The 13,567-nt window shown below is 37.9% G+C and overlaps 1 protein-coding gene across 1 annotated transcript in view; it reads left to right on the forward strand.

The window, feature by feature from the left end:
* Positions 1-13,567, forward strand: part of NBAS (NBAS subunit of NRZ tethering complex) — a 328,999-nt gene that overhangs the window by 235,501 nt on the left and 79,931 nt on the right. The window contains exons 43-44 of the mRNA XM_058551762.1: positions 2,835-3,085; positions 4,110-4,444. Coding sequence (XP_058407745.1) covers positions 2,835-3,085; positions 4,110-4,444 — 586 coding nt within the window. The remainder of the gene's footprint in view (positions 1-2,834; positions 3,086-4,109; positions 4,445-13,567) is intronic.

The following is a 13,567-nucleotide window of genomic DNA, read 5'->3' on the forward strand; positions in this document are numbered from 1 at the left end:
TTAAGGGTAATCATTAATTTGATTAGTGAAAAGTCCACAGTAGTTTCATGGTATTTCTTCCTACTCTCTTGAATGTGAGTTCTTTAGAATTGTTTTCCAAGCAGAGATTTCATTTCTTGTTCCAAAGGAAAGATAACAACTTCTTTCAATGGAAACTATTAAAATGGGTTATTGATAACTGGTAACTGGCGTCTACAAAAGATCTTAGCACATTGTAATTTACTGAAGAGGGAGGTTTTGGTATTTATCAAGTGTCAGGAAAGTGATTCCAGTATCTCTTTTGACAAGATAATTGGGTAAAATTGCACATTGGGCAAACTGAATTGTAGGCACAGAAGAATTAAGTGGGTGGGCAAAGGGGAAAGTAATGTTGATTGAGAGAGTATGTTCAGAATCAAGTCAAACACAGATGAACTAAAACCGTTATGATTTAGTCATTGTCCATTTTGTCGATGAGTGTGTTGTGAATACTCTGTTTATCAGGATGTTAGGAATGAAGTATGACAGGAGAACACTTTTATTGCTGCTGAGAGAGAACTAATGTCTGTGTTATAGAAAGAATCCTGTTTTTGAAATGGTTATGTGGGCGTTTGACCTTCATCAGTGAATGGCTACTTTGTGATAAAGTGCACAGAACACACATTGAGTCCAGACAGATCTGGATGCTTTGTCTTAGGCAAGTCACGTAACCTCTCTGACGGCAGTTTCTCATCTGTAAGTTGTCGTTACCTAGATTTAGTTTACCTAGCATAGTAATCAGCATAATAAGTGCAAGTTTGTTTTCCCTCCTCCATTGGGCATGTTGTTTTGCCTGCAGATCTTTCTCAATATGAATCATCTTAATGGGGTTGCACAGCTTCTTATTTACTTCTCCACTACATTATTTTCAGGCTTCATTTTGCAGATTATGAGGGAACATCAGAAATTCTGTGAGTCACTTTGATGGACCACTGTGTGTATAATATCTTTCAGAGATGACATTGCGTATTTTGAATAGTGACGGTATAAAGAGTATTTTCAACCAGCCGTCTATTTATACTACTCTTTCTCGCGCAGGCCTTGTGCTTTCTTGTCTTGTTCACATCATGTTTGCTTCATTCCTTTCTACAATGCCAAGCTCAAGTACTACTTCATTAAGCCTTCTGTTATTATTGATACCTGCCTGCTCTGAAGTCATAGCTTTACTGAACCTACTCTTAAGTGGAATATACTTGCGTGCACTTTGTCAGCCCATCCCGTTATTTTGCATTGTTGTTTAACTCTTAAGTATTTATAACTCGACCAGATTTTCAAACCGCTGGATGAGAGCTCTATGTTATAGATCTTTATATGCTCCCCAGTGCTGAGCACAGTGCCTTGTCCATAGAGGACGCCTGAGTTTTTGTTCATCCACTCATCTATTTGGCAGTCATAAGACACGTGTTGAATGTTTCCTTTATATCACACGCTGGTGCTTGGAACCGAGAAACTAGAGATAAAGAAGATGTGGTATTGCCTTTGCCACAAGTCGTACATAGCCTAGTGAGGGAGACAGACAAGGTAATAAATAGTTAAAGCGTGTCATAGGAGGCGACCAGGGACATTTTTATAGATAGGAATATTTTTGTAAATGTTTGACTTGTATTTTAATAGAAAAATAGGGAAGTGAAAATTAAAAGAGCATTTTAAAATTACTTTGATATTTTGACTTTATAGATTGCTGCTGTTATCCTAGGTATTATCATACTCTTATAAAAATTTTAAAATATAATTTGTATTAACTTGATCTATATAAATGAAAAGCATGTCTTGGCACTTTCTAAAAGTGGGAATTCCAGTAAACAGGGTATCATATTTCAGAGGTGTTGCCTTTAAACTATATGAAATCTAGCTTTGATACTATCAAAGCTCTCACTTACTGCCCCCAGATACTTTCAGTGCTATTGCTGAGAGCCCTGGAAATTGGGCATTCCTGTTAGTGCCGAGGGCTGCCTGAAGGACTCTTAAAATTAGACAGTTTGAAGCTCATCCTGCGTGGGGCATCAGGATTACACTGGGCTGGAGGCACTATGTTCTGCCCAGGGAGAAGCATCAGAACAAAATTAAGCCCTCCTCCCCTTCACCCAAAAAAATACAAACTGATCAACCAAACAAAACTCCTTTAAATTTTTTTTCCCAACAGTTTAACCTTAAATGACTTTTTACATTGCATTATAGAGACATCTAATAAGTCAAGATGAAAATATTAAGACATGCATTTTATTCAAATAGTATTCATTACTAGAGATAATTCAAATGAAAGTGCAAATATCTATTCTTTCCTATTTTAATTTTATTTAAACACAGTGTCAAATGTGGGTCTACTGGATATTAATTCAAGGCTATTGGATGTAAAACTTATGCTTAAAAGTTGGGGTTGTTTCTTTCCCTCACCATCTCCTATATTCTTGAAATAGTAGGGTAGTCTACATTTCTGTAATGAAGCTGAGATTTTAAATTTTTCTTGTGACATGAGTAAATAATGCATAGTGGAAACTGACAAATCTGGGTTCATTTCCTAGCTATGTTAAGCATTGAGCAACTCTCCCCGCCACAGGAATGTGAAGTAATGCCTACTTCACAGGCTTGCTGTACTCACACAAGATAACATGAAAATTGTATAGTACTAGAAGGTGTTTAACACGTTTGTTTCCCTTTATATAAACTACCTGCATCCTGGTGGTTTACTGTCTTTGATTAGACAGGAAAAAGGGACTTGTAAGAAGTAGCCTTTCTTCCTGGGTTTAAAAACAAAAAGCATGTTGTTTAATAAAGGAACCAAATCTTAACACAATTTCTTTGTCTTTTAATTTCAGTTTATCCACAGTAGAAATTGAAAATCGAGCCCAAGCCCTTCATCTCTTTGAGACTTTGAAGACTGATCCTGAAGCCTTTCACGAGCGTATGGTCAAGTATATCTACCCCACTCTTGGTGGCTTTGACCATGAAAGGCTGCTGTATTATTTCACTCTTCTAGAAAACTGTGGCTACGCAGATTTTGGGAAATATGCCATTAAACCAGAAACCCATATTCGGCTGCTGAAGAAATTTAAGATCGTTGCATCAGGTAAGATGATCATTTCCTTGCTTGAACTCATTCTTTAAATCAAATCCATGGATTAATTTTCTGCACACAATCATATTCATGCATTGTGGCTAGCATAGATCTGAAACCGCCGGATTTTGATGCTAATTGACTTTAGTTGTTATCTTTCCAACTCTTTCACTTACTGTTGAAGGAATTAAATACCAGAAAAACTGAGAAACCTATTGAAAGTCACGCAGTGACTTATAGTAGACTTGGTAGTACTAAAATCCAAAGTTTTTGACTAATGCCTCAGAGGTCTCTTCCCTACTCCCATTGGTTATATTTGATCTATACAAATGACAAGGATGAGACACTTTACGATAGGCAATTTGGCAGAATTTGACTTCAGTAGAGCCTATATGTTTTAAGTTTTTATGGAACCCTTAAAATAAGCCTTTGAATCTTTGATAAATTGTGGAAATTTTAGAATGGTGTCTGTGTATCTTTATGCTCATATCTAAGAAATTAAACACATCAATACCTCTCAAATATGTATGATGCTTATCTTTGACAAGGCACTTTCAAATCTGTATTCATTTGATATTCCTAATAATTGTGAGAATTTACTTCAGTTTATCAGTGGTTTACTGAGTAATCAAATTAGACGCTGGACTAGACAGAGGATGAGGAGGAAGATTCAATCTCTGCCTTCAAGTAGTTGATGAGATGCCAGATGAATAACAAATGAATATAATGCAGTTTGGTGGGTGCACTGAGAGAGGGATTGAAGAAGTGAGGAGATGGTGTGATTTCCAGTGCACAAATGAGGAAACTGAGGCACACAGAAGTTGAATGACCTGTCAAGGATTGCACAGTTGATTAAGTTGCAGGCTGGGACTAGAACTCAGATCCACTGATCTATCTAATTGATGAACTAAACTATCTACTCTAATTGGTAGATAAATCTTTTCCTTCAGCCATCCAGAATGCTGTATGTGTGTTCGAAAGGTCCTGTATGTTTATGTTTAAATGAACTATTCTCTTTTTATTTTCTTTCCAATAGGTCTTAATTACAAAAAGCTAACAGATGAAAATATGAATCCTCTTGAAGCATTGGAGCCAGTTCTTTCAAGTCAAAATATCTTATCTATTTCGAAACTTGTTCCCAAAATCCCTGAAAAGGATGGACGGATGCTTTCCCCAAGCTCTCTGTACACCATCTGGTTACAGAAGTTGTTCTGGACTGGAGACCCTCACCTTATTAAACAAGTCCCGGCGTCCTCTCCAGAGTGGCTTCATGCCTATGATGTCTGCATGAAGTACTTTGATCGCCTCCACCCGGGTGACCTCATCACTGTGGTGGATGCAATTACATTTTCTCCAAAAGCTGTGACCAAGGTAACCAAAAAGAGTTTAAAGTAGATTGAATGCTTTAGAAGAAATGAAAATTGCTCTTAATATTCTGTAGATTTTGTTTTTATTTCTTTTCTTGAAATGAGGAATACTTACATGTTTGGCACTTTAGTTTTTTGCCAAGCATGAGGTGTTTTAATTGGGAAATGCTTTTCATCTATCACAGATGTGCAAGTAGTCTGAATCAGACTTGACTGTTCTCATATACATATACATTTTGTACATGTTACAGTTGTCATAATTTGTCATTTTATAGTAAATATTCCATCCTGTTCTTTCCAAGTGACAAGTGGAAAGAACCTCCAGTGCCCAGCCCACATTACCTGCATTCAGAGCCAGGCTAACAGCTTAGCTGTGGTTACATTGAGCCCTTAAACAATTTCACATGAATACCACGTGTTATATGAGTTGGTGATAGAATTTTCCATAGGAGTTGAGTCTAGGTTGCATTTTCCGATGTCTACTCCATGCTCCAGTCTGAGCCCTTTAACTAGCCTCTAATTCCTGCTCTTTATCCTTCAGCAATGTATAGTTTCAATCAGAATAGATAATGTGGGCCCTTCTCCTCTCCTTCTTGCCCTCTCACCCAGACATCACTGTTAAAGGTGTGTGAATTTCTCACTACTTGGACCCAAGGCATTATCTCTCTTAGAAAATCTCCCAGCCTCTGGTCTCAACTGCTGAGCTGTATTGCCTTTAGAACTTCCTTTTCGTCTTCTCTTGCCCGGCAAACTTCCCTCAAGTTGGCAAGTCTGCCCAGTACCCTAACCCAAGTATTTTTATTAGAGCTAATATTATCCTGAAAATTGAGTGTAAAGGCTGAGAACTCAAGTCATTCATTTGGAGGTTGGCATAGGTAGAGGTTCAAACATCTACAGGAAATATTAGTTTTAACTAGCTCGCTAGATAGCTACATATAACCAAGGACTTCATTTCTTTATTATTGTAACTTAAGTTGCTTAGTTAATAACTTGGTTTTAAATTTTACATCCACTGCTATAAAAAGGAGATAATCATTTTTGTTGTTTTCAAGGAAGAAAATAAGGATATTAAAGGGAGATAGCGTGATATTTTTTAAAAAAACACAAGATTGGAGTCATATAAACCTGGCTTTGAACTCTGAACCTGCCACTTATCAGCTCTGTGGTTTAGCCTCAGGCATCTTTGTTAGAATTTGCCTCCTTGAGGCAGAGGCTGTGGCTGAGTAATCTGTGAAGTAGATAATATTATTACCCCAATTTTAATAGGTGAGGAAATTGAGGTTCAACAAAGGTAAGTTGATAATAGGGGAGCCACCATTTGAACTCAAGGAGGCTTATTCCAGGGCCTTTGCTCTTAACCCCTGAACTGTACTATTTCTAGGAAGTCGCAGACCAAGCCGCTAGAGTCAAGGGACCTGGAGCCATTCTAGGAACTGTGGGAGAGCAGTGGGACCAGAGGCCCCGAGCATTTTCAGTTCAAGTGGAGCAGCCTGCCATGCGATGTGTCCAGAGCAAGGCTGAGTCTAGATGAGGAAGGCCAGGCAGGAACCTGGCAAAGTATGGGAAAAGACAAGAGTCCAGCAAACATTGGTTTCGAATCTCCAAGAAGGAGAAGAGGTTCAAAGTCCAAGTAGGTATTAGCAATGCAGGAAGTATGTATTGGAGGGAAGGGGCTAAACCGAGTGGGTACTTGAAATCCAAGGAAATGGCTCTAGAGCCGGGAACTGTGAATTGGCTGAAGGAGCTAGTCAAGCAAACAGACCAGCCAGGAGGACTCTGTTTCCCTCCCCGCAGGCTGAAGGAGATTTTAAATATTTTATATGAGGGCAGGAACAAAGCCCAGCATAGCCAGCCGAGGCCATTTGCTAATTGTGAGCATGTAGATGGACTGGACAGTTCTAGACTTTCCAACAGCAATTATTTACTCATGATTAAACTTGAGACTTGGATGTAGAGTCCACGCAGCATTTAGTTATTTATGATGTTTTAAGTCAGGCGATTTTCAATTATAGCACTTTCTCATTACCTTAGTTTCTAATCTTATACCTTTAAAGTGTCCTCCAACCACTTGAAAATGTATTACACAATTGTTTGTACACATATGTGCATTTTTCCTGAGGAAAAGATGCATAGCTGACCCAAGAAGGATTGAGTGAGTTAATTATGGTATTGCTTTCTCTTAGTTCAGATGGTGTAATCTTCAGCAAGATATTCTTTATTGTAAACTATCTCAAGGGGTGTTTTTCTCGAGTCAGGTAAGGTATAGAGAAGTGAGACATACATTTAAAATTAATTTTACGTCTTTAGTCTAGCTTCGTATTTTTCCTCATTTTATTAATTTCAAACTTTTAATTTTCCATCAGAGAGGAAAAGTATAAAGTTTAGATACAGTGCATATTTGTAATCATCCGATGCTGTCCTAGAGAGAGAGAATATAAAATTCAAATTGAAATACAACCCACACATGTCAGAGGACACATTTGGAAAAGGAAATGCAGCTGGCTTTGGCCAAATTTGCAAAGCACCAGATGTTCCCACAGCTTGTATATGATGTTAAAAATGTAAAATAAGTGTATACTATTCATATATAGTGTGCAGTTTTCAAATGTGTACCCACCTTTAATGCAGAACCAAACTTTTGGAAAGAAGTGGTGAACTAATTCTGTAGTGCATAACAAGAACGGTAAACAATTGTTCATATACTAGAAATCTGACAGGAATATCCCCAAAGCTTGAATTTAGTACCCATTCCATGATAAAATAAACCAGAGAAGGATCTTTGCCCTCATGATAATAGTCTATTCAGTTGCCATTTGCATTGGCAGAATTCTTAGAAATTCCCAGGGAAATATTCACAAGATGGTATTATGTCATGTAGGCAGATTAAATTTGCATGGCATTTGAGGTGATAACTATGCAGAAGGGAAAAGAATAGAAACATTTAAAGCACATTTGCCGGCCCAGTGGTATAGTGGTTAAGTTCGTGCACTCTGCTTTGGCGGCCCTGGGTTTGCACGTTTGGATCCTGGGTGTGGACCTACACAGTGCTCATCGAGCGATGCCGTGGCGGCGTCCCACATACAAAATAGAGGAAGATTGGCACAGATGTTAGCTCAGAGCCAATCTTCCTCACCAAAAAAAAATAAAGTGCGTTTGCTCTAAAACTAAATTGTTTTGTTTTGGTTGAGTCAGGTTAGCCTTGCTCTCCTATTCCTTTTCCAATTCAACTATTAGAAACATTTTTGTAGAAGGGACAGAGAGCAAGTTACTGGGTTAGAAATTGAGGAAAATGGTCAAAGAAGTGGAAATGCAGGTCAAAACAGTGTTTGCTTGGTTCAGACATGATGTGGTTAGATAAGGGGGAGCTTAAATGTAATCTCAGCCTTCTTGTTTTTTACTTCCCATTCACTTTCAATTGCTGGTATAGCTGCATCCGTAAATAAGGATGTGGAGAATCCTCCTCTCACTTATGACATGCTACCCAGAAGTTTGTCAGGATCCTTCTGTAAAAGCCCCAGGTAATCAGAGAATTAGAAGAGGCCTTCTAGTATCCTGCCCAGGGCTTTTCAACCTGGAATTGGATAGACACTTACTCGCCTCCCCAAATGTGCCCTCTGTTCCAGCTCCCACCATTTGTTTCTGATGAGAACATGCTGTCTCCTTTGGGTTAGAACAGAAAAATATTTGAGAACCTCTTCTCTAATCTGACCTCTGACCTTCAAGCATCATTTCTATTGATAATTAAGCTATAACTCCTCATATATATATATAAGGCATCTTTCTTTGGGCTCCTTATAGTTCCCACTTTTTGGTCCTGCCTTCTGGAGCCATGAAAACCACATAAGGGCACCTCTTTTTCATATTATGACTGTTCAAATTCTTGAAGTAAGCTGCTGTTTTCTCCCTTATCCTGTTGTCTAGACTATTTGACATAAAAATCTAGAAGAATAAATTTATCTTAAAAACCATGATGTGAAAATTTATTTCATAAGTTTAAGTCTCAATCAAAAGGCTACATTGTAGCTATAACTTTAGGGTCTTCACAGTGCTAATATTATTTTTTTAACTAAGGATGCAGCACATTTTTCACCATAATGAGCAATCAGTGTCTGAAACCTATGTAAAAATGTTCAGATAATGCATATTACCTGATTGTATGGCATGATACATGACTTTCTGGTGCATAACTTAAATGCATATTATGTAGATTCAGATTGAATCACTAAGTATTTAGGCATTAGCTATGTGCCATATATAATATTACTTGTTGTTGGTGACATTAAGATGTAAAAGACATTCCTGTAAGAAACTTAAAATGAAGGTTTTTTCTCTACAGTAAAATTATTTTAATTGAGAATTACACTCCCCATTGAATTAGAAATTCTTTGAGGGTAGAGAATAGTGTCTTTTATCTCTAATTCTTTAGTTACTAGCACAGTATAAAGTAGGTACTCCTTAAGTGATTATCCTTAAGTGATTATTTAGATAATTATCACAGATTGGTGATTCTTAAAACTTTCGATCTCTGGATGCATTAACATTCTTGAAAATTATTGAGGACCCTAAAGAACTTTTCTTTATTAAGTTTATAATCATTGATATCTATCATATTGGAAGTTAAAATCAAGAAATTTTAGAAATATTAATTCATTTAAAACTACCAATAATGGCCCCATTGTAGGTTGACATGAATAGTATATTTTAATGGAAAATAACTGTATTTCCAAAAGAAAAAAAATTAATGAAAGAATGACAGTGTTTTACATTTACATGTCTGACTTAATAGAACACAGCTGGATTCTCATATGTGTTTCTGTGTTCAGTCTTTGTTGTTTTGGTTGAAGTAACTGAAGAAAATCTAGCCTTAGACAGATATCAGGTTGGAAAAGGGAGGAGTGCTTTAATAGTCTAAAATGTGGGGTTCTTCTTTGATACTACACTGAAACTCAACAAGTGATAGATACTTAAAAGACTAGTTGCAATGTGGAGTTTGAAATCATATCATTGAACTTTTTGTATTTTATTACATTAAAACCATTTGTCTAGATTGCACTTTGAATGGATCTTTTACCCCTGTATGGTTTGTAATATAATGCCTTAGGTATTTGGAAAATAGTGGTCCACTGACATGCAGATCATCCAGATGTTGATACATTGCATTATACAATATCAACAAAATCATATGCATTAATATGAACACTTATCTCAGCAGCTGAGTCTTTAAGGATTGGAACTTACGCTGTCAAGCTCATGGTAGTGGATATAGGTTTTCCAAAATTCCATTTTTTTGCTTGAAAGTTCAAATTTTATCATTGGCAACAAATACTGTGAGTTATTTTCCTTGAAGTGACAGGCTCACTTTGGAGAAAATGTCTGCCAGATTTCCAAGTCTGAGTAACCGTAGTTTGTTTAGTTGTTCTTTCAAGCAGAAGTGGTAATGCGTGCGAAAAGCAGCTACGCCAGCTCATAATTCAATCATGCAAATGCTTTTTCCTTATTATACTTCAGTATACAGTGAAGTGCCTTACGTGTCTATCTCAGTTGTTCATACAGTATTAAAAACATATGCACTCAAATGGTGGAGATTTAATAAAATTAATAATTTTTACTCTTTCATCAAGAGCATTCTTAAGTGAAAATTCTAGTGAAGAACACAGTGACTCTTGGTATAGTTTGGTGCCACTCCTTTGATTTTTGCTAAGTCCCCACAGTGATATCTAGCATTGCTTTTTTACCATCATGCAAATATCAATATGGTGAAAAAAGATAAGTAATGTCTTAGTGTCATAAAAATAATTTTTTTGTGTGTGAGGAAAATTAGCCCTGAGCTAACATCTGTTGCCAATCCTCCTCTTTTTTTTTGCTGAGGAATATTGGCCTTGAGCTAACATGTGTGCCCATCTTCCTCTACTTTATATGGGACACTGCCACAGCATGGCTTGACAAGCGGTGCGTGGGTCTGTGCCTGGCATCCGAACCTGCAAATCCCGGACCACCTAAGTGGAGTGCACGCAGTTAACCGCTACGCCACAGGGCTGGCCCTCATAGAAATAATTTTGACTTTGCAGACCCCTTGAAAGTGTCTTGGACTCTTGTGGTTTGTGGATCAACTTTCCAGATGTGGAAGTGTTATAAATAATTTGAAAATATGAGATGGAATATGTGCATGGTAATGTCATTATATCACCCTTTGAATTTATGAACTGTGCAATATTTTTTCTTTGTACAAGTTTTAGCCTTTACAATTTTTTTAGCTAACACATTTATCTTCTGTTGTTAATAAAGCTTAACAGGGAGTTCTCTGGGAGAGACATATAAGAAAAGAGAAGGGGCTCAGAATAAGGGAACAGCTCCTAAGGGACCCTCCTTAAACCTTGCATGCTCAACTCTGTTCCCAGGCCAGGATATCAGATCAGAGAAGAGGTGACTTTTTCCAGAGCCTATTTGCAGTAGGGTTTGAGGGTAATGCTTAATCATAGTTCTTCCCCTCCTTCACTAACTTTTTGAATTCAGAAAGGTGAAAATAAATATTAGCAATAAATAAATATTAATAACTGTTGTTGGAAGAGCTAGGATTGGAGAGTATGGCCTGGATCTACAGCCCGGTAGTCTCTCTCTCATGTTCACACTTGTTTGAAACTTGACTAGTTAGAGCTACTCCAGAAAATAATTCTAGAAAGAAGCCAAGAATGAGTACATACTGTGGACAGGCAGAGTGCAGACACGGAGTAGCCACACTGCACATGGCTTTTAAGTCAGTTCTCATCCTGTGGGGAAAAGTATGGAGCACAGGGAGAGAGATGCCAGAAGTGTTGCTTCTATATTTTCTGTCTGTTGGTTGGAGTGAAAGTTTTCTCCTCATAATGGAAAGATGAGGAGTGGGCAATGGGCTTTTGGTTCCCTTAATAATTAGGCTTAACTACGAAACCTCTTGCCAATGAGGGGAGAAAGGAGTTTGGGGTCTATCAGGACCTGGTCCTGAGGCCACTCCTCTCATACCTACAAGTCTTATGTTGTGTCCTCCTGAGCAGTTCAGCTTCTGCCTCCACAAAGCTCTGAAATAGGTTAGAAGAGTACATTCTTCTGACTCCCTGTAGACTAGGCCCCAAATGCCTCTATTCTATTTCCCATTTCAGATTTTGCCCAAATGGATTGATGATTAAAACTCATCAAAAGTTAAGAAATGAACTTAAATGAGAGTAGAAAACATGCTAAGTATTACAGGTCAGTAACTTTAAAATGGCCCAAATTTAAATTCCCGTTATTAAATTCTCGGAGAAATTGACGTCCTAAAAATCACATCCTCTTACTCTTTTAGTTAAAGTTCAATTGCATCAAAATTCAAAATTCGTGAGTTCAACGAAAATGAAGTCCATAGATTATTTTTCCTGGTTTCTGCTCTGACTTAGCCAGAGATGTCTGATTTAGGTGTCTGCATAATAGTAGGTTCCTTCAGCAGAATATACCTTCTTTCACTTGAATAGTATAGCTTGTTCAGCAAATCCGAAGTTAAATTAATCCCACCTCAAATTTTTTGTGCATCTCATTTTTAAAAACTCTAAAAGAACAATAGAAAAAAATAAAATCATTTCAGCATTAGCTCCATAGCGGTGCAATTTAGAAAACTCAAGCAAATTACCAGCCCTGAAACAGTCAGACAAGTGAAACAAGATTCCTTGAATCCTGTTCTTAGTTCAATTCCAATACACGTTCCTGGAATGCTGGCTCGGTGGTGTGGAGGGAAGGAGAGTAGACAGAGAAAACCTTACTAGGTTTAGCTTTGCAGGATATCAGGTCAAGCCAGTTGTCCAGAGATTGGTTGAGAAAGTCTCCCATCAAGAGGTTAACTGTGGCATATGTTCACCATGGAGGAAGGAAAATATATCCATCCATACTGTCTCTTTTCTGAGACCGATTTATTTTACATGTCCCTGTCTATAGTCACTCTGCCTTTTCCATTTCTCCCATTTAAGCCCTGCATTGCTCTCACTTAAGTGTCGCAGTGGCTACTGTGACTGCCTTGTTGCTTTTGAATCCCATTTGTCTTAGAAACGTGTTTCCTTGGGAAGTTCGCCACTCATGCCGACATTTGTTTTGGCTGAAAACCACCCTTAGTAGATCTCTGAACTGAAATCACTGTAGATGCTTTTGAAACCTGTGCTGCTAAAGGCCTAGAGAGGACCACTACCTTTCCTTGGTGCTCATCCCTGAATTTTATGCTTGTGTTACTTCTGGGGGAATAGAAATATTTCTGTCATATCTTTGGGGTTTGATAGGGAAAAAGCAGTAAATAACATACCATCTTCAAGTTATAGTCAGTTATGAGAGAACAGTCAGGTAGATGAAAATCAAAATATCAGCTTTATTGTGGCTAGAATTGGAATGGCGAACGTGGCTTGATTCTCCACATCAGCCTTCCTCATACTACTCCTTGTACCAGATCTTCAGACAACCTGTCAAGCCCATGGTTAGATCTGCAGAACAATGTGCCTTCTCAGAAGGGCTGTCTCCCAACTTGATTTCCATTCATGGGACCCAGAGAGGTGGCCTGTAGATCAGTGCTGCCCAATAAAACTACAATGTGAACTACATGTGGAATTTGAAGTTTTGTAGAGCCATGTTAAGAAAAGTAAAACAAAATAGGTGAAATTGACGTATTATCATTTCAATATGTAACCAATATAAAAAATATTAGAGATACTTTATTTTTTTAAATGTATACCCTTTGAAATCCAGTGTGTACTTACAGTGCATATCAATTTCAGACTAGTGACATTTCAAATGCTCAGTAGCCACCTGAGTGTATTGGACAGATATACTTTTCTGGAACCAAAGTCTGGGCCTGACCCACAAATGTTTACCACTGGAAGGACAAGAGCAGAAGAAAAGTATGCTCTCCTCGGTCAGGCAAATCTCAAAAAGAAAGGGAAAAGACTAGCTACCCGTAATCACCTTCTCCCCATGTCATCCCATGTCACTCCTCTCTGGGGAGTGAAAGGGTGAAGAGAGAAGCAGAATTTACCTTCTTGGGGCTCACAGGAGAACTTCCTGCTTAATGGGCCAAGGTAGGAACTCCAAAGAAGGAGAAAATGCTTCCTCCCACACTCACTCAAATGGATGTCAAGCT

This window comes from Diceros bicornis, chromosome 12 (genome assembly GCF_020826845.1).
Source record: "Diceros bicornis minor isolate mBicDic1 chromosome 12, mDicBic1.mat.cur, whole genome shotgun sequence".
Classification (NCBI taxonomy): Eukaryota; Metazoa; Chordata; class Mammalia; order Perissodactyla; family Rhinocerotidae; genus Diceros; species Diceros bicornis.